General features: G+C 48.4%; 1 protein-coding gene across 5 annotated transcripts; it reads left to right on the forward strand.

Moving 5' to 3' along the window:
* Positions 1–26,110, forward strand: GOLGA4 (golgin A4). 5 transcript variants are annotated; one of them, XM_078877766.1, is made up of 27 exons: positions 1–245; positions 2,235–2,318; positions 4,483–4,542; positions 4,894–5,187; positions 5,369–5,416; positions 5,524–5,580; positions 5,980–6,078; positions 6,221–6,392; positions 7,091–7,266; positions 7,878–7,922; positions 8,957–9,040; positions 9,583–9,730; positions 9,959–10,128; positions 10,875–11,006; positions 11,531–11,686; positions 11,944–15,620; positions 16,242–16,363; positions 16,917–17,047; positions 17,674–17,808; positions 19,133–19,192; positions 19,552–19,593; positions 20,122–20,190; positions 20,684–20,756; positions 21,292–21,386; positions 23,136–23,222; positions 24,977–25,012; positions 25,393–26,110. In XM_078877766.1, the coding sequence occupies exons 1-26, from the start codon at positions 147–149 to the stop codon at positions 24,995–24,997; spliced, it is 6,336 nt and encodes a 2,111-aa protein (XP_078733892.1). In that variant the 5' UTR covers positions 1–146; the 3' UTR covers positions 24,998–25,012; positions 25,393–26,110. The 5 variants fall into 5 exon arrangements, with proteins under 5 accessions (XP_078733892.1, XP_078734047.1, XP_078733958.1 ...); XM_078877921.1 differs by lacking the exon at positions 19,133–19,192 and adding an exon at positions 19,273–19,299; XM_078877832.1 differs by lacking the exon at positions 24,977–25,012.
* The last annotated feature ends 61 nt before the right edge of the window (positions 26,111–26,171 follow it).

The following is a 26,171-nucleotide window of genomic DNA, read 5'->3' on the forward strand; positions in this document are numbered from 1 at the left end:
CCCACCACCTTCCCACACGTCGTCCCCGTTCGGGTTTGCTGCCCATCGTGGGCTAGGGGACGTCTCTCCGGGGTGAGGGTTCTGCTCCAGAGTCGGCGGCCGCGGACAGACGGACAGAGACCGAGGAAAGGGGACCCGAGATCGCGATGTTTAGGAAACTGAAGCAGAAGGTGGACGATGAGCTCCGGGGCTCCCCTGCCCGTGCCACGTCTCAGCAGCAGCAGCGGCAACAACAGCAGCAGCAGGTTTGTGTGTCCGTGACATGCGGGACGCGTCAGGGCGTACAGAGCTCGGGCCGCGGCCCCACACACACAGACACCGAGTCGCTCCTCACCTCCCCCCCCCCAGTCCTCTTACCCTCCTCCTACCCTCCTCTTACCCTGGCGAGAGAATGGATGTGAGACTTACAGGGGCGGAGAGACAGGAAATGGGACTTGACGCGATTCGTGACCTCCTCCTCGTCGTGCGGCCTCCTGGCACCAGGAACCCGGATTGGCTTTGGACTCTGACACGGGGAATTCTGACTTTGATGATCTCCTCGTCAGATACGAGTTTTACTCTTGCCGCGAAGTTGGCACACCCCTGGGGACGGACGCCACCGATTAGCACCTCGACGTTAGACATCGTGACGCCAGGAATTGATGATAACAGGGAATGCGGAACTTCTGATCCCAAGCACTTTGACATCAGAAGCACACACCCCACACATTCAGGCCCGAGAGCGAGAGACGTCTCAACGCTACTAGCTGGTCTACAACACTGGTGGCTGGTGGCAGTCTCCACAACCACAACAATACTGGTGGCACTCCACAACAATACTGGTGGCAGTCCACAACCACAACAACACTGGTGGCAGTCACCAGAGGTGTGGACTCGAGTCATGTGACTTGGACTCGAGTCAGACTCGAGTCATGAATTTGATGACTTGCGACTCGACTTGGACTTGCATAACAATGACTTTGTCCCACCTATGAGATGTGGACTCGAGTCATGTGACTTGGACTCGAGTCAGACTCGAGTCATGAATTTGATGACTTGCGACTCGACTTGGACTTGCATAACAATGACTTTGTCCCACCTCTGGCAGTCACCACAACAATACTGGTGGCAGTCCACAACCACAACAATACTGGTGGCTGGTGGCAGTCCACAACCACAACAACACTGGTGGCAGTCTCCACAACCACAACAATACTGGTGGCAGTCACCACAACAATACTGGTGGCACTCCACAACCACAACAATACTGGTGGCAGTGTCTCCACAACCACAACAACACTGGTGGCAGTCACCACAACAATACTGGTGGCTGGTGGCAGTCCACAACCACAACGATACTGGTGGCAGTCTCCACAACCACAACAATACTGGTGGCAGGTTGCAGTCACCACAACAACACTGGTGGCAGTCTCTACAACCACAACAATACAGGTTGCAGTCTCCACAACAACACTGGTGGCTGGTGGCAGTCTCCACAACCACAACAACACTGGTGGCTGGTGGCAGTCTCCACAACCACAACAACACTGGTGGCAGGTTGCAGTCTCCACAACACCAGTTATATTGGTGGCAGCAGTGTCTCTACAACCACAGTAACCCCAGGGGCGCAAATATCCAGTGTCGTGCGGGTCGCGTAGGGAACTCGGGCTCAACTGAAGCCAACGCCTGTGATGTGTGACCTCGTCTTCATACCACCCACGATCAGAGAGACACGAGGAGGTGATGAGATGAGAGTCCTGCAACTGTTACTCGGGAGATGCCTCCAGGGCCGATGCCATCGTGTGTGCTGTTATTAACTTGGGGCTTTAATTGGATGAATGGTATCATCATTTGCGTACCATTGCTCAGCTAATCCCATGCCGAACATCACGCTTGGTTTGTAATTTACAAAACAAATGATAGTTTACGTCCAGCAAACCCAAGGTCGGTTGTAATTGCAATTACGGCAGCATTGTTGGCCGACATTGCAATTATAAATGTGTGTAAAATCCATTGCGAATGTATGTATGTTTAACTTCTTTCGCACCGTACGTAGCCAACCGTACTAAGTGTAGGTTTGGGAAATGACACAGTTGCAATTGACCCTAGATCTGAGATTTAGAAGCACTGCTAGTCCAGGCTGGAGGGAGTAGTAGTTGTAGTTAGTGGTGGGTATAGGAGGGAGCTGTCCGCCGCATTGAGTTGGAGCCCTTGGCACCGTCTGCTTGCTTGTGTTGTTGTTGTTGTCCGTGCAGGTGGGAGCCCGGCCGAGAGCCCCGTCCCTGCCTGAGGGCAGCTTGCTGCAGGAATCTCCCGGCTTCAGCCCGGCCGACAGGGAGGTGAGGCATCCCCCCTGATATCCAGCAACTAAAGACAAAGATAAAGATCCCCCGTATAGCCTTAACAGACTGTAGGGGCAAGTGCTGTTAGCGAGCACCTATGAAGGCCGAAACAGTACACGAGGGGGTGGGTGGCCAGCCAGTACCTGGTGCGATGTTTACACATCGCACCAGGTACTCATTTGAGGCTGAGTCGACCTAGGGGAGGCCCAGGACCGGTTCAGATAATCGTCACTGTTGTGTTGGCCATGAGCGGGAATCGAACCCGGGTCGCCAGGTTCATAGCGCAGCGTAGCGCTAACCGCTACACTACCGCTCTCCAGCAAGCACACACACTCACACGCACCCACGTCGTCAACATTGGCCCCGACAAACTGGGCTGCACTCATTGTCTTGCTGAAACGCTGCGTACGTAAGGATTAAGATAATGTTATGGCACAGGCAGCAGCTTCATTATTACAGAGATTTGATTCATTTCTGGGGAGTTGGTTTGTATTTGGGTGACTTCCTTGTGCTTTCTTGGTTCCATGTGTGACGGGTGCCTAGCACGATACCAGTTCATAAATGCATCGCCTTGCTTTGAGAGGTTGTCCTGACCTTCTCATTGTGTGAGTGTGTGCCGCTTTGAGTTCGCAACTTTGCGCGTGTCCGAATCGGTTCGAGTGCCTCTTGGTGGTTCGAGCTCTTTCCCAGGTGATTTTTGTCTCTCTGTGTCTCTCCGGGTCGTAAAGCTCCTGGCTGGCGTCATAGCCGAGCCAGCGTTAATTTCAGAGTACACTTTGTTTGCTGTGGAAGGCAGGAAAGCTACCAGCCACAAGACACGGTTGGTGAGTGGTGTGGCTAGACTAGCAGCTCTCTGTCCCAGCTTCAGTTTGTCATTGCATATCTAACATCATAACCCTGCATCATCGACCCGTGTCGCATGATTACTACCCTGACTGGATGTTCTCCCGGTTTTCTGCCTGCGAGGCTGGAGCTATCCCAGAAATATGGATTTGATTTGAAAGTCTATTTAAACAGTCCGCAAAGTGAACCTTTTAGTCGTGCAAGGAACAGTTAACTGCGTGATTGACACGGTTAATCATAGCAGAAGAGCCATATCTAGTGGCTTATTAATGTCCTAATGCACAAGTGACTATTTTATGCACTTGTTTTTTTATAGGTTGAGATGTTTTCATCAGTACAATCTTTCGTCTTCCATATTTCTGCTTGTGTTGTAGAAACTAATTTCTACTACTCCAGAGCGATGGATTAGCATGGGTTATATAATAATATTAATGAATTAGTAATAAAAAAAAGGTCTACCGCTCAACTAACAATTTTACATAATTTCATGACACCGCTTGTGTTTTTACAGTTAACATTCCACATCTTAATATTTGAATGAGTGTAAACACACATTTTCTTATGAACAGTAGGTTTTCAAATATTAGAATCTATAGAATTGTCATGTTCTTGAATGGCAGATGTATTTCTTAAAATCAACAAGATATTATATTATATTCTTGGGTCTTTCGCTAAAGTTACGTAGATAGGTTCAAAGAAAATAGCAAAAAAGTACGACGTTTCGATCGCAACACAAGCGACTGCTTTACCGAAAGACCCAATAATATGAATTCCTGCAGTCATGAAAGCTTTAAGTCAAGATTTAAACGAGATATTTATATACACGATCTTTTCTGGATTATCTGGTATTCTGGAAAATAGGATGCATCCCAAACATGTGCCCGATGTCAATAAAGTTATACAAATCTAGTCTCGCACACATGCACCTATCGAATTATAAAATACACCCCCAACTCTTTCTTTAGAATACAGGGGAAAAAAGTGTATTTTATAATCTGGAGAATACGGAATATTATATATTTGAATGAGTGCATCATGCAGACCAATTGAATGTACATTAACACCTTGGATTGCGAGCATAATTCGTTCCGAAAACGTGCTTGTAATCCAAAGCACTCGTATATCAAAGCACTCGTATATCCGTTGTGATCACGTGACGCTCGGCAGACAAAGCGTGATCACGTACTACTCGTATTGCAAGACCTCGCTCGTTTATCAAATTAATATTTACTTAAAATTTTTGCTCGTCTTGCAAAACACTCGCAGACCAAGTTACTCGCAATCCAAGGTTTTACTGTACTATTAACTTTGTGTTCAGGGTGATGCAGGTGCCCAGGACGGAGAAAATGTCAATGGAGACCAGGCCACACCGACCAAGGTGATGCTGCTGTTGCTGCTGGGAGCACATTTTACTGTCGTGACGTCCCGGGAATACCCTTCATAATTCATATCCATTAACGCGAACCATAATCCACGTCGTGCAATTTGCATGAGTCATTGTTACTCCAACTTCTGACTAGAAAATTCGCTGTTGAGTGTGACCTATTTGGGGTAAATCATACATTAGGCAAAGCACATTTTAATGTTGGGTTGTCTACTCAAATTGTATCTCAGAGTAGCAGATGCTAAAATATAAAAAGTGCCACGTCGCTTCACATCTTTCACAAAGACGGTCATATGCAAGTAAGGAAATAGTTCACCTCAACATTGGACCACGGTGTTTTCTCAGAAGTTGGATTTAAATCCTCTCCGGAAGATGGAGCTACGCATCCCGTCGATGGAGTCGCTGTTCCGCACCGGCTCCAGGGATTCCCTCAATCGCATCGACGAGGAGAGTCAGCTGAGGGCCGTCCCTCAGTCGCCCACCCCCGGCCCCGAGCTCGCGTCGGACATCGAGAGCGAGTCCGAGGAGGGCTCCGCAACGCCCAGCGGCGGCATCGACGGCCTCAGCCGTGACGAGATGGCACACCGCCTGGGACGGATGGAGCGCAGCCTCGTCAAGTACAGAGGGAGGTACACGGAGGTGAGCGGCGCAATCTCACCCGTCACGGCGAGAGCTCCTCGCCTCGAAGTCTAACACACATGGAGGCATTTGTGTGGGGCCCGAGGCTTAGGCAGCCTGGCCCCCGTCCGTAAGTGAATTTGCGAAACGCTGACAAGTATACAACTTTATCAATTATCACCTGTGCTGATACCATCCACAGTTGGTGTCTATTTGCAAAGATCTTCAGCGGGACAAAGAAAAACTTCAGGTACAGTTGAATAATTGTCCTCAATAAAAAGACATCTCCCTGTTGAACGTTGTCAGTGCATGCTGTATGCGCAGGATACCATCGTGTTGTTTGCGTTTCCTTTGAAGGTGGTTTTAGGTCAAAACCAGGATCGAGCACTCAGGAGGATATCGGAACTGAGAGAGGTGCGGCCATGAGTCATAGTTTTGTGGAAATTGTTACATACATAAAATATAATTGTATTTCATAAATATGGTAACTGATTATAATTGTAATAAAAAAAAATAGGTTATTTAAAATCAGTTTACACCTTGATAAGCTGAATGTCATTTTTTTGGGTCTTTCGGTAAAGTCACGTAGATAGGTTCAAAGAAAATAACAAAAAATTACCAAAAACTACGGCGTTTCGATCGCAACCAAGAATATGAATTCCTGCAGTCACGAAAGCTTTAAGTAAAGATTTAAGCTAAATATCACCTCAAATCCCTTGAAAACTTTTGATTACTATTGACGATAATAAAGTATTGAATGTCTTACAAAGTACATGCAGTTCAACCTTGGCCAATGTCCTCATATTCCATCAGGAGCTGCAGATGGACCAGCAGGCTAAGAAGCACCTTCAGCAAGAGTTCGATGCCTCCCTCGAGGAGAAGGATCAGCTCATCTCCGTGCTGCAGACGCAGGTGTGCACTGGTCCATCCAACACTGTGCGGACCGAGCGTGTTCGTGTGCGTGCGTGTGCTGCTCCAACCGGAACTCGCTGTCGGCGCCGTCGGGATACGGCAACATCATCACGACGAGGTGATTGCCTTCGTGGTTGTGCAGGTGGCACTGCTGAAGAAACAGCAGAGAGTCGACGGAATGTCCATGGACGAACACGACTCTGGGTCCGGGCAGACAGGCACAGACGGCGATGCGGAAAGGAGCGGTGGGGATGTACTGGAGGCTTCGATTCCCCGTGATGCCGATCGTGGAGAGGGATCCCACCCACCCGAAGGTAAATTCTCCACATAACCGTGTTGAGCGTCATGGTTTCCTAGAAACACTTGTAGCCTGGGGGCTGAACGAGGGCAGATGTTTCGGCATAAATACTGTAAATAGCTTGGCTCCACTTGGCCGTTTTTGTCCAGCAGGATGGATGGTTGGCCCTGAGGATACGCTCATACAGTGGTCATCAACATTACGTGAAGGGGATTATCAGGCAGCTAAGCTCCTTGCAAGCCTCTCAAATGTCACTCATGTTTGCTTTGCCTGTCTGCTTGTGCACTTGCTGGTCCTACACAAGGATTTAGATTAACACAACTGTAAATCATACGCACTAGAACGTATACGTTTTCATTTGTCGTTTACCTCGTTTGTAAGTAGCTGTGCACTCGGGAGCGCGCGTGTGTGTACACGGTTAGTGCCCTGCGCCACAAACCTGGCAAACCGGGTTCGATTCCCGCTCACAGCCACCACCAGTGACCATTATTTGAATCGTTTCTGGGCCTCCCCTAGCGACTCAACCATCAAATGAGCACTTGGTGCGGTGTGTAAACGTCACCACTGGAGAGACAAAAGCGGCCAGGCATGGTGCCGGCCACCCACCCCCTCGTGCCCCATCTCGGCTTTCAAAGGTGCTACTCGCTAACAGCACTTGCCCCAACAGTCTCTTAAGGCTACACGGGGGATCTTTGTCTTTGTTCGCACGTGCAGATGTCCACAAGGAGCTGGTAGCGACGCGCGAGCGAGTGCGGCGTCAGGAGAACCTGCTGAAGCGCTGCAAGGAGACGATGCGCGTGCAGAAGGAGCGCTCGACCCAGCTGAGTGCCGAGAAGGAGACGCTGCAGGAGCAGCTCGACGAGCGGCTGCAGGAGCTGGAGAAGCTGAAGGTACGGACGCGCCGCTGGCTACGCGATCTCGCGCCACGCTTCATTGTCTTGTGGACTTACTCGAGGCACGGGTGCTGTGGCAGCGGTCGGCAAGGCAACAAAGTTACGAGCAAACGAATGTCTTGCAATGAGATGAGTGCTTTGAGACAGTGCTGTTTTACATGCCAAATAGCTCCAAAACTTGCTTCGCCATGACTTGGTGTATTGTGTGACTGACAAGACCGCCAGCAGCAATGCCTGTTTATCTCCCCGTGTGATTTTTATTCTCCATACGATTTTTGGACACTGGTGGTTCGTGACGTTAGCGGCTACTGTAACAAAGCATTGTTCATGCCGTATCTAAACAGACATGTAGGTGTGTGTTTATAAGTGGCTGAGCTCGCACAACAAGGCTTAATGCCCCATGTACATGCAGTGGTTATTGGGCTTGCGCCAATGAAAGCATTTCCTGCTGTATTTCTGGCCTGCTGTAGTTGGCTTACTTATCGTTTGCAGACCCGTCTCTCCGCGATCCTTTGGGACTTGAATGGTTCCCGTTGCTTTGAGAGCATTTTTTGGTGCTTCTTTTTAACTCTGCTCTTGGGGAATGCGTGTTTTGTGACAATTTCCAGTCCGAACTGGGTATAGGTCTGGGGGAAGAGCTGAAGCACGCGCAGGTATGGTCGGCCACATGAGCACCAGGCCTGTCTGCGGGGGACTGCATGGCATCGCTGCAAGTCTCTGCTAGTGCTGACCTGTCTCACTGCAACTGTCTCATCTCCACGACCCGTACCTTGTGGTCGTGGAGCTGTTCTAAGACATCCTTCAGCCAGTAAAGTTGTTTATTTTTTCCCTAACAGTCTTAAGAATGTGAAACGTGGCTTGAGCCATCTGGGTTATTCGTTCAGGTGACAATTGAGGTAACGTTTTCTGGAGATGAGGTTACTTGAGATGCCGTTTTTGAATGCCAAGTGACCATACAAAACTGGGATACTGCCACCTTAATAACATTCAGGCTGATGAATTGTGCTACATCAGTCTGATATTGGCACAGAAATGTGTTGCATTCTATTAACTGTATTGGATCCTACTGATAAGAAAACACTGGTTCTGTTTATAAAGAAACCAGGCTATTCATGAAAAATAGGCTATTTTTGCAGCTATAGATAAAAAAATGAGTGTATTAATTTCTCATGATTTTCATGAGGCCTCCTGTATTATCTGAAGTTCTTAGCCGTCTAATCCGAGTGACTATCTGAGTAATCGACCGGTGCAACTTGGAGGGGCTATTTTGCATTTTTTGAGAATGTCACGTAATTTTAATTGGGTCTTTTTTTGTAAATAGAAAATAACTCGGAGTCGAAAGGAAAAGCAAGTGTTTAATTGTAAAGGTCGGACAGGAGTGAGAACCTGATGCTCACCGTGTCGACTGTGATGTTATCATCTTCTGACAGACAACCCCATCCTCCCCACCCACATTCTGGTAACCCTGTCGTTCGGCTGTCACGGAGTGCCACCACTAAACAACCCTCCCGTTCCTGTTCCACCACTTACGTTATTCTTCATTGCGAGTGAGCTGCTGGCTGTCCCTCTCTCATGGAGCAACCTCGTAGAATAGAGGCCGCATGCATCTGCCTCGATGTTTGGTCCCCCTTCCACCGCCCAGCAATGGGTGGCCATTGCCACATTCGTCGTGTGTTTCTCCCACCAGGAGCTACACACGGTGGAAAAAACCAAGCTCATCACGCAGCTTGGCGATGCCAAGAACTTGATCGAGCAGCTGGAGCAAGACAAAGTGAGCAGAGTGCTGCCCGCACAAGATCTTTTGCGTGTGGTTGTGTTGCAGTGTGTGCTGGGATTTAAGTGATAAACTGCCAACAGCGTTGCAGTGACTCAGAGGCGCACTCTGCCACGTCGTGCTGGATACGTCACTAAAGGTTAAAATGTCTTTTGTAGCTTTACTAAACCGGTTCTACGGCATACCCGTGTTGGATGTCGTGGACACTTTAGCATTCATTAACAGAGCACCTGACAGGAAATAAGAGGCTGGATTCTGATGCGTGGGAAGACGGAGGGAGTAGTTGTGGGAGTGGCAGTAGCTGAAACTTGGGTGTAATGCGGTCGGTGATGAGGGTTTAGGGGGACGTGTATGTATGTTGAACTTTTTTTGCATGTGGGTCATCAGGCAGCCGGTGTTGTGCTGAAGTCGTACGTGTGTGCGTGGGTGTGGGTGGAAAATTGCTGACGCCGCGCGAGGAGGTGGATGCCTCGTCGCCGACGGGAGCTGCTTAAGAGCTCATGAGCGGCACGCCAACGGCGTGTGCGTGTTTTCTCCAGGGCATGGCGATTGCAGAGACGAAGCGTCAGATGCACGCCACGCTGGAAGCCAAGGAGGAGGAAGTGGGGCTGCTTCGCTCTCGGCTGCAGGACGTGATGAGCGAGCGCGAAGAGCTGGCGGAGCAGAAGGAGCGCGCTGACCGAGCTGGTGCGGGCGCCTGCGCCACAGTTTCAAGAACATCGAGATCTCACATGTTGGCTCGTAATGCGGCGATAAGGGAGTCCCATATCGACCGGCTAAATTGTGTTTGTTTACAATATTAAAATATGTACATTTTCTGCTCGATTGTTTTCAGTACAAACTAGCAGTGGTTGGAGGAGTTCTCGTTTTCACACGTGCACGTTACGTCACACGGTGTGACTTTCTTTCGCTCAGCCTTTGAGGAGCTGGAGAGGACGGTGGGTGCAGCGGAGGAGGCGCGGAGGAGGGCGCAGGCGGAGATGGAGGAGCGGCTGGCAGCTGTGGAGCGTGCCGGCGAGGAGGAACGGCAGAGCCTGCTTTTGGAGCTCTCACGAGCCAAGCAGAAGGTGGTGAAGCACATGAAGGCAAGTTTGCTGGGGAGATAGGGGTCACACACCGATTGATTTTTCTTTCCCCCAGATTAGATCCATGCCGCTGTATGTTGTGGCCGAAGGTCAATGACGAGCCAGAGGCGGCCGTTAAAGAGTTACGCACACAGTGGGTTTATGATTGCTGCACTTTCTTATCCACGCTTTCTGTTTTTTCACAATGTAATGTTTAACTGGTGAGTTGTAACGTTGACTCTTGCTTGCAAATACACAACCACGATTGAAGGCGTGACGCCTCACTTAGTAGGAAGGTCCCACACTACGGACCCCGCATTGCAATGGAGTGCGATCATCAACTGTCTGGGTATTAAGCCGTCTGACAGAATTAGCGTCATCCGCTCACCCACAAGCGCTGTGCAAGCGGTGATCTGAAAAAACATTCAGTCAGGCTGGGAGAGGGTCACCTTCCCACCATCTCCCTAAAAAAGCAATATGCGTATTAGAGTTTTGCATAAACAAGCACGACACTTAAAATACACTGAAGAAATGCAATCGTAAAACAGCAACATGTGTAATGAGACTTTAAAATAACGACCTTATAATAAATACATGGAAGAGAATACAACTTTGTACAAAATGCACGTGTTGACTAACGGCATTGCATAGAACATTGCTTCTTACTTGGCACATTTTTTGACACGGCATCATGTATACAAAGAAGATACTCCTCGGTCTAAATTTGAACATTCCTTGGTGGTTTGCAATGGACTTTTGCCAAGCAGAAGTCATCGGAAGAGCAGCTGGCAGGCCTACAGCAGGCGCACGCCGAGGCTCTCGCCCAGAGGGACAGCGAGTGGCAGGAGAAGCTGTCCCAGCGTGAGCACGCTGCCCAGCAGGGCCTGCACGCCTCCCTGGTGAGCCAGTGGTCACATTGCCCAACATCCCTGTGTTCATCTCATTGACTGTTCCATTTCCAAGTCAATAAATGTCAACGGTCAAACTGGGCCAGTGAAATTTCTCACTGTGCTATAGATGACACGTTCAATACAGATTTCCCCTCTGTGATGAGTTTATTTTAATTGTCAGTTCGGAATACAGAATTTGAGAATTTGACCTTTGAAAAAGCTTGACCGATCCTACCCTTTATGTTTGATGATATGCATGTGGTAGAGTATGGGTGGCTGAGCTCTGGGTTTGAGTTTAAAGCCAAAAGAATTCGGAGTAGTGACGGTCATACTAGTTGTGACTGATATCTAAGTGTTTACTTATTTGTTTAAATTGTAACTGTTATAAGGATAGTGTCTCACTTGCACTGCCGAGCTGAGTCTGAGCACGTGTGTGCAGTGAAATATATGAAGAGTCAAGGATGAGTTAATGGCATATTTGAACAGAGAACCCTCCAGTGAGGGCGACGTGCTTATCATTGTTATGTGCCCAGGAGCATTGCCGCAGCGACTTCTTGGCCCAGCTTCGGGAGAAAGAACAGCAGCAGCTGCTGGCCCTTGAGGAGGTGGAGCTGCAAAAATCGGCCATCTTGGCACAGGAAGAGAAGAAGAGGGAGGAGCTTTCGGCCCACGTGGAGGCCCTACGCACGGTGCTCCACCCACAGCCACTGCTCCAGACACATTCTCAATCGTTGCCTTGGCAACAAATGTCCGTAATCGTTATACGTAATAGCTTCCTGCTGGCCCCACACTATGGTAGTTGTTGATCTGCTTTTGTAGCTGATGCATCTGATTTATGACTGCCACTCTTCCATTTTCCTTGAATGCTTGTTGAGCAATCTCCTAAGTGTGTGAACGTCAACACGGCTAACGTGGCACATTTGTAATGAGAGCGGTTTGTCAACAGAGGACGCTGGAGTTGGAGAGCTTGGTGGAGAAGAGCACAGAAACGCAACGCGATGGGGGCGGGGCGGACCCTGGCACGCACGTGGAGGCCGTGAGGCCTTGCCACCAGGTGGAGCAGGAGGCCGTGGCAGGAGTTGAGCAGAAGAAGATTTTACAAGAGGAGCACGAGGCAGCCTTGCAGGCCTTGTGTCAGCAGCACCGGGAAGAGGTGGAGAAGCTGCAAGCGTCTCATCTGGAAGAGCTCAAGTCGAAGGTGGAAGAAAATAAGTCCAAGTTCCAAGAGCACATTATGGACATGAATATGAAGCATATGCAGGTGCTTGAAAGTATGCAGGACGAACTGGAGAAGACCAGTTTTGACTTGGACGAAGTTAAACGAGTAAGGGATGAATTAGAAAGTAACTTAAAAATATTGAAAGATGATAAAACGGTGCAGCAGCAGCAGTTTGAGGAGCAGATACAGTTACAGAAAGAGCAACATGAGCAAGAGCTTGGCTCACGGCATGCAGAGGAGTTGCAGAAACTAAATGATAAAATAGCTGCGCTGGAGATGGAGAGGACAAACCTGGACTCTTCCCTGGCCGAAGCCAAAGCTGCAAGTCAGGCGGCTGCTGACGAGGCTCAACAGGAGGTCGTTCAGCTCAAGAATGAGTTCCAGCGAAAAGAGGAGGAGACGGTGGCGACGGTTGCAGAGGCGAATGGCAGGACGAATAAACTGAGCGAGGATCTTGAGAACCTGAACAGGACCGTCGGCGAGAAGGATGAAGAACTTGCGTCTCTGAGACAACAGCTGTCCCAACGAGTAGAAGAACTCAATGTGCAGCTGGAGGAGCAGAAGAGAGTTCTAGAAGAGAGCATTGAAATGGCCAGGCAGCAGCATGACGTGCAAATCAAGGAGCGGGATGCAAAGTTGGATCTTTTCAAACAAAAGGGCAAAGAAATGCAGGAGAAATATAAAAAGAAGCTCTCGGATAAGGACACGAAGTTCAAGGAGGAAATAGGAAAGCTCAAGAGCGCTCTCGGCAAGAAAGAGCAGGAGATGAGTGACATCATGAGCGATCACGCTCGAAAGAATTCCGAAGGAATGGACGACGCCCTGCTGAAGCTCGAGGCGACGCAGCGAGATCAATTGCAAGGTTTGGTGGCGAGACATGAGCAGGAGCTGGAAGAGGTGGGCAGGGGCTGGGAGGGCAGGCTCGGCCAGCAGGTGGAGGAATTGAGAGAGAAGCACGAGGTGGAACTGCAGGAGAAGGAGCAGATGGTGGCGCAACTGGAGAGCAAGATTGCCGATTTTGAAACGGAGAGGAAAATGACATCGGAGGAGTTGATCGTTGCGAGAGAAGAGCTTAAAGAAAGAGAAAATAAACTGCAGCTCCTGCAAGAGGAGGTTGTTCAAAAAAGCAGCAAGTTGGAGGAACTGGGGCTTAATCACGTGAAGATTATTGAAGAGAGCACGCTCGCCTTTCAGGCGAAAATAACAGCGGTGGAACAAGAATGCTCACAGCAAACTTCCAAATGTGAAGAACTAGAAAATGAGTTATCGAGAACAACGGTTAAGTTACAAGAGCTGGAGCAGGTTTACAAAGAACTTCAGGATCAGAGTAAAGAGAATCAACAAAAGATTGAAAATGCATGTGTTGAAAAAGAAGCAGAATTTAAAGAGGATGTTAAAAGACAGTGGACCTCCTCATGTTCTCGCCTGGAGGGGGAATTGAAAGGGCTAATGGATGGCTGCAGCGAGAGACTGTCACTGTCAGTCATTGCTGTTGGCCAACGACTTGAAAGCTGCAGAGACTTGACCGACAAATTGAAGGATGGCATCAAGTCCAGAGACCGCAAGTTAACCGACCTGGAAGTGCAGCTCGGGAACCTCCGTGAGCTGAACGAGCAGTTGCAGAAGGAGAGACAGGAGGAGCTGCTGCAGAGCTCGGGGAAGGACAACAGCCTGGAGCAGCTCACCCAGGAGCTGCGTGCAGCTTTGTCGGAGAAGCAGGAGTTGGAGAACAAGACGCTGAGTATCGCCAACAACCTGAGTGAAAGGGAAGCGTTCATTCAGCAGCTTCAGAAGAGCATGGAATATAACAACTCGGCTTCGAATGAAGTGGCAGAAAAGCTCAAGGAAACGGACTCCCGTATTATTAGCCTGGAGACGCAGAATCGCGACATGCAGGAACGACTTTCCGCCAGCATTAGCTTACAGGAAAAGGATGAACTCATAGCCCAGCTGGAGGAGATGCACACTGTCAAAGTGGAACAGTTTAAGAAAGAAGTAGGCGAGCTCTCTGTGGCTCTTTCTAAAGCATCAGAAGAGAAGGCAGGGGTCTGCACAAAGGTCGAATACTTGGAGGCAAAAATTGCTGAGATGCAGAAAGAAATTGAGACGTTGTTGACCCAAAAACAAACGGCAATTGAAGAACTCCAAAGTCAGGTCAAGGATCTTTTAGCAGAGCATGCAGCCAGTATTGCTGAGAAGAGTACTCTAATAGAGCAGCTGCATGTGGGTAAGCAGGAGCTAGAGAGGCAGCTTGTGGAGGTGCAGTCCTTGCTGAAGGAGAACGAACTGGAGAAGGACAAGCTCGCGAAGCAGCTGTGTAACACAGAGACGCAGCTGCTCCAGAGGCTGGAAGACACCAATGCTGAAAAAGAAAAAGTCTTCAAAGAGCTTGTGTCGCAGCTGGAAGAAACGAAGGCCAAATTGTCCTCCATTCAGAACCAAGCTGACTTTGCAAAGGCAGAAAACGAGAAAGTAATTCACGAGTTGAAAGAGGCACACGGCATAGCTGTGCAGGGCCAAAGAGAAGAAATCTCAAAGCTTCTTGGTGAGATTGAGGCCTTTAGATTAGGCGATGGGGAAGTGACCAACAAGGTGCGGGGATTCGAAACGGAGGTGCAAACGTTAAGGGCAGAACTTGTACAAAAGGAGACGGAATGGCAAAGAGCTATGGAGGAGATGAGGGAGACTAAAGACAAGGAGTTGTCAGCTCTTCAAGCGCGACTGACCGAGGAAAGCTCTGGCAAGCAGGAGTTGAAAAAGAAAGCTGAGCAAAGGATAACAGTTTTAAAACGACAGATGGAAGAAAAGGAGAAAATTGCTGCGGCCTTAGAGCTCAGAATAGAGGAATCGCAAAAGCAGGTCGGAGAGAAGGAAGCTGCTGTACGAGCGTTTGAGGAGAGAACAGCAGCTCTTCAGAATGCCCTTGAGGTAGAGAAGTCGAAGTTGGAGTCCACAGTGACCGAGAAAGGAGATTTGGCCGTTACATTAGAAAGTAAACTGAAGGAAACGGAGGCCGTAGTCGCGGAGAAAGAAACGATCAACAAGGAACTGGAGGCAAAGGTGGGTGATCTAGAGGCTGCTCTGAGAGACAAGGAAAAGCTGGATGTGAAGTTGAAGGACCTGGAGAGTAGCCTGCTCGACAAGGAGACCCTCCTGCAGAGCTACACTGCCGGAGCGGACGAGAAGGCGCGCTCAGACCACGACCTGCAGAGGCTGCTCGGTGACTTGAAGCAGCAGCAGCAGGAGCTGCACGGCAAACTGCAGGAAGCCGAGTCGGAGAAGAATCAGACGAAGAAGGAGGCCACTCGGCTTCAGAAGGACCTGCGGCTTCTGCGTAAGGAGCACCAGAAGGAGATTGATGTGATCAAGCAGGAGGCGTTGAAGGAGGCTGCGGAGAAGTACAAGTACGTCTGTAGGGTTGTCTGGCCCCGCTTACTGAATGTTTGAAAATAGTACCTGTTGCAGATGTGGTCGGAGATCTATATAGATTCTAGATTTGAAGCTTTCGTGACTGCAAGGATTCGTGCTCTTAGGTTTTTTCGCTAAAGTCACGCAGGTGATTTGTAATTTTTCTTTTTATTTCTATTATTATTTCTATTATTTTTATTTTATATTTTTACCTACGTGACTTTACCGAAAAAAACCTAAGAGTATCTATATAGATGTGAATTATGTCTTAAAATTACAGCAAGAGATAGCAGATCACAGATGTGTGTGATTGATGAAACATACATATTTAAACTTGTCACAGATTTACAACTATCCCTCAGTGTAAACATGGCCAGTTCCCACAGCGTAATTCACCCTGTCTGGGTTTTTTTTGTCGCTAGAACAGGCACTTCAATTTGGGTGCTTTTGACCCGGAGGAGAATATTTTTTTGTTCAGCGTCACATTTCGCATGAGTGATGTTCGATAATAATGCTTCGCTTCATTAGGCTGCTTGTATTTTATTTTAAAACGCGTGAGTGCAGAGTAAATTAGTGACAGCCTTCGATTTCTGTGTTTGGCGACTGCACCGTTGCAGGAACGATTTGGAAGACTTGCAGGTGCAGCACGGCTCGGCCATAAAGCAGCTGATCCGCGAATTCAACACGAAGATGTCGGAGAAGGAGCAGGAACTGGAGGCGGCCGTGAAAGAGGCCATGAGTGAGTCTGGCCCCATGCCTGCTGCAGCATGTGGCTCCTGTGACACTTTCAAAACGATTCCTTGCTTCCGACAGCAGTGTGTTCACGCGTTGGATTAGCCTATGTGTACCGGAAGACATTCTTACATGGTGAGCGAAGATGTATGTACGTACGTGTGTATGTTGAACGTCTTTCGCACCGTACGTAGCCAACCATGCTAATCGGAGGTGCGGGGGAAGGACAGCAAACTCAACACAACATGAGACGCAGCTGCCTGCCCAGACTTTACGTGGCATCCTAACATCGACTAAATCCCAACAGCAACATCCCTAATTTGGCTTCATATCATCAGTCTGTGGAGGCTCAATGCAGTCACTACTTGACTCTCTGCGTCAAGAGGTATTGGCTGCGAACTAACGAGCAGCGTCACCATTGAACGCGGTGCTACAATTCACCGTTACGTCAACTTGTGCCCCGAGGTTTTAAACCACGCGTTGGCCGTAGGGCACTGTTGGGGGGCGGGGGGGGCAGTAGCCCTTCTTGCTGTGAGAGCTGCGATTGCCCGTGTGCCCAGACAAAGGTGAGGAGGTGGAGACGGAGCTGCTGCGTTTGCACAAGTCCAAGGTTCAGGACCTGCTGGAGCAGCTGACAGAGAAAGATGCCCACATCACCCGCACTGCCCAAAAGTATGAAGAAATCGTGCAGGTAAAAACGCAAAGTACAAATCGTTTGTGGGGCCCCATGTGGCTGCAACAATCTGCGCAGTGATGGTATTCACCCCCTATGATGCTGAGTGGACAACGTAGCAACACAGCGTGTGGATAAAGCGATATTGTCACTTGCTGTGAATGATGAGACATTCACCCAAGTCTGCACTCACTGTGTTTACGTTCCTTAATGGGTCATCATTTGCAGGAAGTGGTATAATTGAATAGTCCCCAAAGCGATCAGTAGAGAACATGTCCACATAGCCGCTGAAGCCCAAGGCAAGCAGGAGGCAGTGATGGCTACACTATACTGATGATTTCAAACAAGGATGAAGCCGGTCTACACTTGTCTCACTGTCCCGCTGCTGCCTAAAATATTGTTACGTGGCCACAATTTTGCCTCTTGAGCCGACGGTCTAAACAAACACGGCGGTATTTATCCTGAATCGGAATATTTATTCTGGAGGAATCCAATGAGCTATCAAGCTCTATTCTCACACATGTCCAGCAAAAACGTTTGCACAGATGTCCGTTTATTGTACGCGATGGGAGGGAAGCGGTCACGCTGGAGCGTGTGTGGACATGTGTACGCTGTGCGCGGTGCGGGGGGGCGGGGGGGTGCAGAGCCGGGACGAGGAGCACCAGCAGCAGGTGCGGGAGCTGCAGGCGGCGCTGCTCGCCCAGCAGGAGCAGCACCAGCAGAGGGAAGTTGCCCTGCAGGAGCACGCAGACCAGCTTGGCCTCAACTCCGCCCAGCAGGTGTGTCCCCACGGCACCGGGCTCTCGCTCCCTCGACGCTACGCACGACGCCTCGTCTGTTTCTATTTGATGTGTACCCTTGTCTATATACATACGAGAGCAGTTATCACCGTGAATTCCATTTTAATGTTTCTTTAACTTAATTGTGTTACGTGTCATTTGTCCAAGGCAATTTTTTTTCGGGATTTTTTTAAATGTATATTTGTGCAGTATTGCTTAATTCGTCTGTAACGCGATTCTTGTTTTTGCTTTCTCTAAATTATTTGGATGATTTTTCTTCAATTTATATTTGTTTCATTGTTGTACTTACTTTAATGTTCTTGCTATTGTAAATTTGGTGAGCCAGGTCACTCTGGAGAATGAGACTCTCCTCCTGGTCTCCTCAATTCTCACCGCCTGGTTAAACTAAATAAAGCTGAAACTTGGTGATCAGTCCACTTTGACGTGAAATCAATTACACAGGCCCTATAATATTACCCACAATGCCCTATGTACATATTTTATGTTAATCGCCGACCCATATTGAGTAAAATTGTATCTGTCTTGTCCTGTGTAACTTACTCTGTTAGGTTATCAACTTCGATAGTAAAACGTCCAGTGGACAGCCTTGATACAGGTTGGGATGTTAGGTGAGCTTCAGCTTTATTAATGATCTAGGCCAAACTTATGCGGATTTATTCTCAGTGTTGTAGTTTGTATAGGAGCATTAAATACACAATCGTGTACTCAACAGTACATGCTCTACTTTCCTTCCAACGTTCCAAGTGACTTCTGGCAGTTGGACTCAAATGGAAGTGCACGTTTTTTCCCTTCTCGCCAATCATATCCGTCCAGGTTGCTCAGCGGTAGAGCGAGTTGGCTAACGATCAAAAGGTTGCGTGAGTTCAAATCCCGGTTGGGGGTTGACTCGGCTTATCGTACGTTCAGGATCATTAAAATAAGCACCACTTTGTAGTCAAGACAATAGCAGTGGTTAGCGGTGTACACTTGCCCACCATCATAGTAAAATGTGGAATTTCTGTCACTGGCTCAGGGCTGTAATCAGAGGATGAGCACTGCCTCACTGCTCATTTTAGCAGGAAATCACTTTGACCTGAACCCAGTCATGGCAAGGGAGTTGCCAGTACCCAACCTAAAGGTGTACGTTTAAAGCAGCAGCAGCGCAGGTCCCGTCGAGTCACGAGAGCATTCGCGCAAGCGGCTGCATTGTTGTTGGCATCTAGGGGACTAAATAACCTGTGACGCCCCTAACCACCAGACGTGTGACCTCAGCATTGGCCGCCTGTTGTTGCGCATGCTTACTTTACATGCGATGCGATGCCAGGAGATGAAAATGAAGCAGTATCTAAAGAAAAAGCTTCTGTCCATGAGTAATCTACAGCAGGTAGCCTGCTCCACCGATGCTTGGCAGTGTTGTCATTGTAAAACCACGTTCATCATCTTTGAATGCTTATTTCTTTTTAGTTGCTGCCAGTGCATGGGATGCAGCAGGTACTTTTATTTTCGTTTTGAGAGTTTTCTATATTTTAATTTGTCATGTAACCCATACGCATGGCTTCCCGATCAACAATCCAGAGATTCACGTGTAAATACCGCATGGGCAAATTTTCCAAAACGCCGTGCAGCTCATCGTGTCACTGGTATCGCTCACCACATCACCATCGTGTCGATCACATCACTCACCACTGACGTACTGTGCACCATCATGCCACTGACGTGCTTGCCGACTGTGTTTATTGACAGGACGTTCACAGGCAGAGCCAGACAGAAGTGGGAAATATGCAGGTACCACCACTGCATTTACACACTTGAAGCGAGCAATCTCTTCACAGACACCACAGTGTATGTAACACCACTGGCATAATCACATGTGACGTGACACAGCATGGCAATGAACTGAACTAAAGCTTTTTTAAAACTAAACAATTTTAATTTTTCCAGGTAAAGATTTACACAATGTCATTTTGCAATGAATCGTTGGTACAGGCAAGTCAGACTCGGACTTTATTACAGCTGGTGAGGTCCCATTAAGCTCCGTAGCACTTTTACGAGGACGACCGCAGCCCAAGGCCGAGGGCAGGCACGGCAGTTACGGACATTGCACGGTGGGAATGTACAAACTATAAATAGCAACAACGAACGATATTTACCCAAAATATGCCAAAACTTCCTGCAAACAGGAAAAACAATAAAGAGTGCTTGTATAGCAATCACAAAATAGTCTCGAAAGAAATGCTGTCATGGACGTATGTAAATAAACTGCGTGTGCAACGTCGGACAAATGAATGATGTCTTACTGCCATCCGACATCAGAGTCAACTTGCAGAGAAGACGACACTGCTTGCAGAGGCCCGGTTGCAGGAGCAGGAGTTCAAAGAAAAGGTAACAACAGCAACATCCCCGCAACACCAAGCAAGAATCCCAGCGTACGGGAAACATTTGGATAAAAAAAAACCTGCAGCCACGGGTGCCAATACCGCCACGCTGACAACAACTCTCCTCGCCACACATTCACTTGTGTGACACTCTGCCTTTCATCCATTACTTACATTAATCTTCTTTGGTATGGATTAATAACGGCAGATTAAATGTGTAATTTTAGATTTGTTATCCACTCGATTGTTCAGAAGGAGAGTGGATCTCGTCCATTCCCCCTTTGAACGAGTGAAGACGGCATCGGCGGCGGGGTGTTTACGATGCGGTTGATGGTTTGGGATTCGTGACCACACTCGCAGGCCGCCTAGTCTTTCCTACATTGATAACGCACACACTGTGATGGCTTCTGCAGTACAGATGGACGTACGTCTGTCTGTCGACGAGCGAGACCTCTGGAGGTGCGTTTCTAATGCGCTCGCTCGCGGTGTCCGTGCTGCAGATTCATTCCTTACAGGACCAGGTGAATGTTTACGAGAAGCGAATGGCTCTTCCGTTTGGGGCATCGTACACAGGTGGGCTTGCACCCCGTGGTCCCATCACACTCGCACGTTCCTTGATGGCCTTCGTGGGCCGAGATGCACACACTGCCCACAACACTCGGTTGCCTTTATCCCTTGCCCAGTTGGAGTGAATAATACTGGTAGGAACCTCCTGGTTACACCAGCCCACAGGGGATTATTGTGTCCGTCCGTCCGTCGTGCATCCAAAAATGGGAGGGGTGGGGCTGGGTGGGGAGGGGCTGTGTGGGGAGGGTGGGGAGGGTGGGGAGGGGAGGGTGGGGAGGGGCTGGGTGGGGAGGGTGGGGCTGGGTGGGGAGGGGCTGGTCACCCCGTGGTGCCCTTATAAAACTCAACGTTTAACCTACTCACGCCGGCTTGTGCCCGCCCTCACAGTCGGGCATATTTGCGGAATACACCACGCCGCCGTTGACCCTGGCCATTGACCGAGCAACCCAACGTTCCTACCAGCTCCCTCCGCAGGACAATGTGTTTATTCTGACCAAGGTTACATGCTGTACTGAAAGTGTCCCTTTGTGTGTGTGTGCAGGCGCACATGGGAGTCATGATTTGTCGGGAGAGCCGACAGAGTTTGAGTACCTGCGGAAAGTACTATTCGAGTACATGATGGGGCGGGAGACTAAGGTATGTGGGTTGAGGATGCCACACTTTCACCTGCAGGTGCCAGTGCTGATTCACTAAATCCACACAGCCATTCGGCCTGGCCAGGCAACGTCTGTTTTTACAAAACTCGTCACCCAGCAGCTCCGAAATGTTCTGGAAACATATATTATACTTTTCACTGCACTAATACTGACTATGATACTGATTATAACACATCAGATTGTGGAATATCGAAACGGTACACAATGGGTTATCTTGGTAGTATGAGTGCAATTTTTTTTGCTGGAGTGGAAAAGCTCTGTATTAATACCCCCTTAATGCTGAGCAGTTGGGGTGGGAGGACAACCTATGGATTACATTCATCGTCACCATACGTTGGCGTTTGACTAGACATTTCTGCACGCTGTGGTGTGTTGTGCGTTGGTGTGCACATTCACACAAACGCGTATCGCCAGTGCGTGCCGGTGGAAGTCGCTTCTCAGCCAGCCCTGGCTTCCCCTATAATTTGGCCTCTAATAGCGAAGAATTTCTTTTTTTAAATCCTTTATATTAAGTTCGCTTGCTTGCGTGCTTGCGGGCTTGCGTGCTTGCTTTCTTACGACCGTGCAAATCTTTCGGTCGTTTTTTAACACACTTCCCGTGATCCAATCGAGCTGACATTTTCCACACAGACTCGTTGTGCGTGACAATTAATTTTCGTGAAAATTTTTTTCCAAAATTTGACACTGTTTAGGGAATTTTTTTAAAATATATAATTTCCAATTGCTTAATGCTGGCAGACAATCATCTGACCCATAGGTGGCAGCCATCTCAAGCCAGAGGACGAGAGGACTCTAGCCGCCACGCATATAAAGGATTTAGAGGGAAAAACTTAGTTTTTACGGGTTAATTTTTTTTGGGCTCTGCTCTCGCGCACTCAGGTTGCTTTTGCTCGTCTGCCATCTGCTTAGTCTCTCGCAGTCCCGTTTGTCAGAGCCAAATGCCGCATTCACCATTCTGCAGGACGGTTACCCCCGGCAGCTTTGTCTTTGAGTGAAACCACTGAAGATTCGAGCGCCAACACAAATCTTTTTGTGGCTGTGGTTTCCATTAGCATTGCGACACGTCGCTGCCTCTTGCACAGTTACAGTGGGGATGGCCGGGTAGAATGCAGCGGCTGCCGTTAAGAACCGTGCCTCCTCTGTTGAACTGCACTTAGGCACAGAGTAAGACGTGCGAGGGGCATGCTGTACAGAAAGAATCACTTTAGATTCTCAATATCCCTGCACTTGCAATTCCTGCTTGATTCCTGCTTGATCCATGTTCGCTCCCACAAACCACACCCGTTCTTACCTTAACGTCCACCCGCTCGCAAACACAACAGATCTCACTCGCTTGCACCGTTTTGCCCCCTCCCCATTAGCCGTGGTGCTGTATTACTCTGGTGCGTGAGAACGCCTATTGTAACAAAAGCTACTGCCTCACACCAGCCGTTCTCGTCTGGGAGTGAGAAGATGGCATTCGTGCTTCCATGTTGATTTTAAAGACTGGCGTTTCTTTGTACATTTTGCAATTTCTCTGTTGTCTTGATTAAAAACTGTAAACAACACTTTGAAAATGACATTGAATTCATTGATGATAATTGACATATGCAACCAGCCACCCAAGCCACAATGGCAATACCTGTTGTGATGCCATCCGAGTCTGAGACGGAAGCTGCTCCCTGGACACGTGGCAATGCCCACGTCATCGCTTGCCTCGTCACCGTTCATGCGTGTGGGTGTGTCGTAGACTCTGGCCAAAGTCATCACCACGGTGCTCAAGTTCACACCAGAGCACAGTCAGAAGGTGATGGAGCGCGAGGAGGCGCGTGCCACGGTGAGACACAAAGGCGGCGGCGCAATCGGCAGGTGGTGACGGGCCGTGCGTGTAGCCCCCTTCCACTGCTGTGCATATTCTAGATTTGAAGCTTTCGTGACTACAAGGATTTATACTCTAAGGTTCTTTCGGTAAAGTCACGTAGGTAATTTAAAAAAAATAATAATAGTAAAATAATAAATGAAAATAACTCTATTAAATCACGACGTTTCGGAGGCAACACAAGTCTCAGTCTTCAGGTGGGACCGTCACAGCCAAATTTCTCTTCACTTGATACAGTAAATTTAGCTGTGACGGTCCCACCTGAAGACGAAGACTTGTGTGGCCTCTGAAACGTCGTGATTTAATTGAGTTATTTTAATTCATTATAATTGTATTATTATACATATATATATATTTTTTACCTACCTGACTTTACCGAAAGAACCTAAGAGTATTCTAGATTTAAAGCTTTCGTGACTGCAAGGATTCATATTCTTAGGTTTTTTCGGTAAAGTCACGTAGGTAAAACATTAAAATTAATAAAAGTAAAATAAAATTAATAAAAAGTGTGCCGTACTTGGCCCTTCCCCATCTCCAACCATTATATGTACGGAGTGGTAGCTCTTGTAATCTCTCATTTACTTGATACAGCTGTCGTGGCTGTGACGGTTCCACCTGAAGACGGAAGCTTGTGTTGCCTCCGAAACGTCGTGATTTTTATTTTATTTTACTTTTATTAATTTTAATGTTTTACCTACGTGACTTTACCGAAAAAACCTAAGAAAATGAACCTAAGAGTATGCTGTGCATATGCCTGAGCGTGTCGTTGTGGCGTGTCCGCACACCAGCTTGGATGCGTGTGTTCACGCCCTTGTGTGCTGTCATCGTTATACTCGTGGGTAAGCGTGCGAGTGCTGGAAATTTTCGGTAGAAGTCCTTCCTCCGCCCTTCTTACAAACCCCTTGCTTGCCGAATTGATGGCTTCCGTGCCACAACTCTCCACAAGACATTTCTTGAGCCCTACTACACGTGATCGTGTTGGTTTCCTACATTGTAACCCACTTATATGCCTTGTTCTTTCCGAGTATATTTAAATCCAGGTTCTCAGGAAACATAATTTTTAAAGGGCTTCTGATATGCAGCTTGAGTTCAGTTGTGTTTAACAAAAGTATTTAATATTTGCATCACTAATTGGCACAATGTTTTGTGAAAATGAAGTATTGCGATTTCAAATAATTTAGCATGCACTAATGCATACAGTGCTCCATATTTTGTGAATATAAAGAAATGGGGTCTTTGCTGGCAAGGGCTGCAAGAAGGCATTGTGTGTGTCTGCTCATCAAGGCCTTCACTCAGGCCTAGTCTCCTTTAACACTGTTGAACGTGGCTTCCACTGACCATGAGCACCACCCAGCCCCCCTCGATAGCTCCTGCCGTACATGCAGGCGATGGCCGACAGCTTCCTTGACCTTCCCGATTATTGCCAATTTGCCCATTTTGCAGACATGGCTAATGACCAAGGTGCACCTCCTGCATGGGAGTGAAGCCACGTTGGCAGATATTAGAATGAGCGGGACGGAAGTTCATTTTTGAAAGAGGGCAATCGAGTAAACGTTGTGCATGTTCACACAAATATGAATAAGTATTGCCCGATTTTTTAAAAAAATGAACACATTTGTGCTGTAGTCTGCTTGCGAGGGGCGTGCCTCGGGAGTGGCTCCCTGGCCGACCCTCCTCGTTGGCGCTTAACTTGCTGTCCTGTGTGCCCCCAGTTTGCCGTTTACCCACGGTGAGGGCCGTTTGTCTTGGTGAGTGGCTTTCCGCCTTGCTTGTATTAACACATTAGCATTTAGAAGCTGTCATGTTTGAATAACAAGAGCCACCTGAAAATAAAATGACAACAATGGAGGCACCCCATGCTTGCCTAGCTCGCGTTGGTAATGAAAATAAAAACCTCAGCGGTTGCTCATTTGGGTTAAGTGGCTTGTATATGGATCGTTAAAACAGCGAGGTCGCTGCTCTTCTTGATGAAAGTGTTGCGCAAAGCGCAAGAATCCGATATCCTGCAAATGTTTGCCTTCTGCTGGGCAATCTCAGCCAAGCAGCAGGGCCAAGCAAGCATGCGGGTGCCAGCGAGTTTTTGGCCGATGTCATTAACTACCCCTCACGACTCTCTTGTGTGTGACAGAAGTGGCGCCTATGAGGAGGGATTGGCTCGAGTCCACCATCCTGCACTCCCTTCACCTACTCGACAACACAACCTCACCCCTCCCCCCCCCCACCACTAAACTGTCAGCAGCCACACGCACGCACGTCACGGCTGTCACGTGTGGCCGCAGCATACTGTAGACGCGATACGCAGGACTTGAATGCAGAACACTAAACCACTGGCTCGACACCCTCCAGCTTTCCAAGACAGACGAGTCTGCAGGAGCAGAATTGCACCATGGGCCACCTGCCACCACAGAGAAGTGCATTTCACGTATGAGCTGTGGTGGAGAGAGGTGGGCCATGATGGGCTGTGGGAACTGGAGTGGGACTACTGATCTAAAGCTATGCAGATGAGGTTTTCGGTTATTTTGGGGTAAGGGTATTTGTTTTTTGGCATAATGTAAAGAGTTGTATATGGCAGGTTGCTTTGTGGAGCAGCAGTGGGTGATTGGCCCGTGATTGTGCAATATGCAGATGTTGCTTTAAGTGAGCAGCTGCCTTGTGTAGCAGCTGTCCAACACATGCTGTGCCTTGGTGATGGTTGCTGCTGCTCTGGTGACTGTACACTGCTTGCCATCCCAAATTGCGAAAGGTATTTATGGTGGAACTGCATGACACCTGTACTTGGAAAGCAGGAGTTGGCATTGAGATGCTTTTGGGTGTATATAATGGATGGCTTCTCAATAAGTGTATTTGTAATGTATGGTGATGGATTGAATGAAATGTTTATTCAGATTTCAAAAGTTTGTATAAACT

The sequence above is a fragment of the Lampetra fluviatilis genome, chromosome 1 (assembly GCF_964198595.1).
Source record: "Lampetra fluviatilis chromosome 1, kcLamFluv1.1, whole genome shotgun sequence".
Lineage (NCBI taxonomy): Eukaryota > Metazoa > Chordata > Hyperoartia > Petromyzontiformes > Petromyzontidae > Lampetra > Lampetra fluviatilis.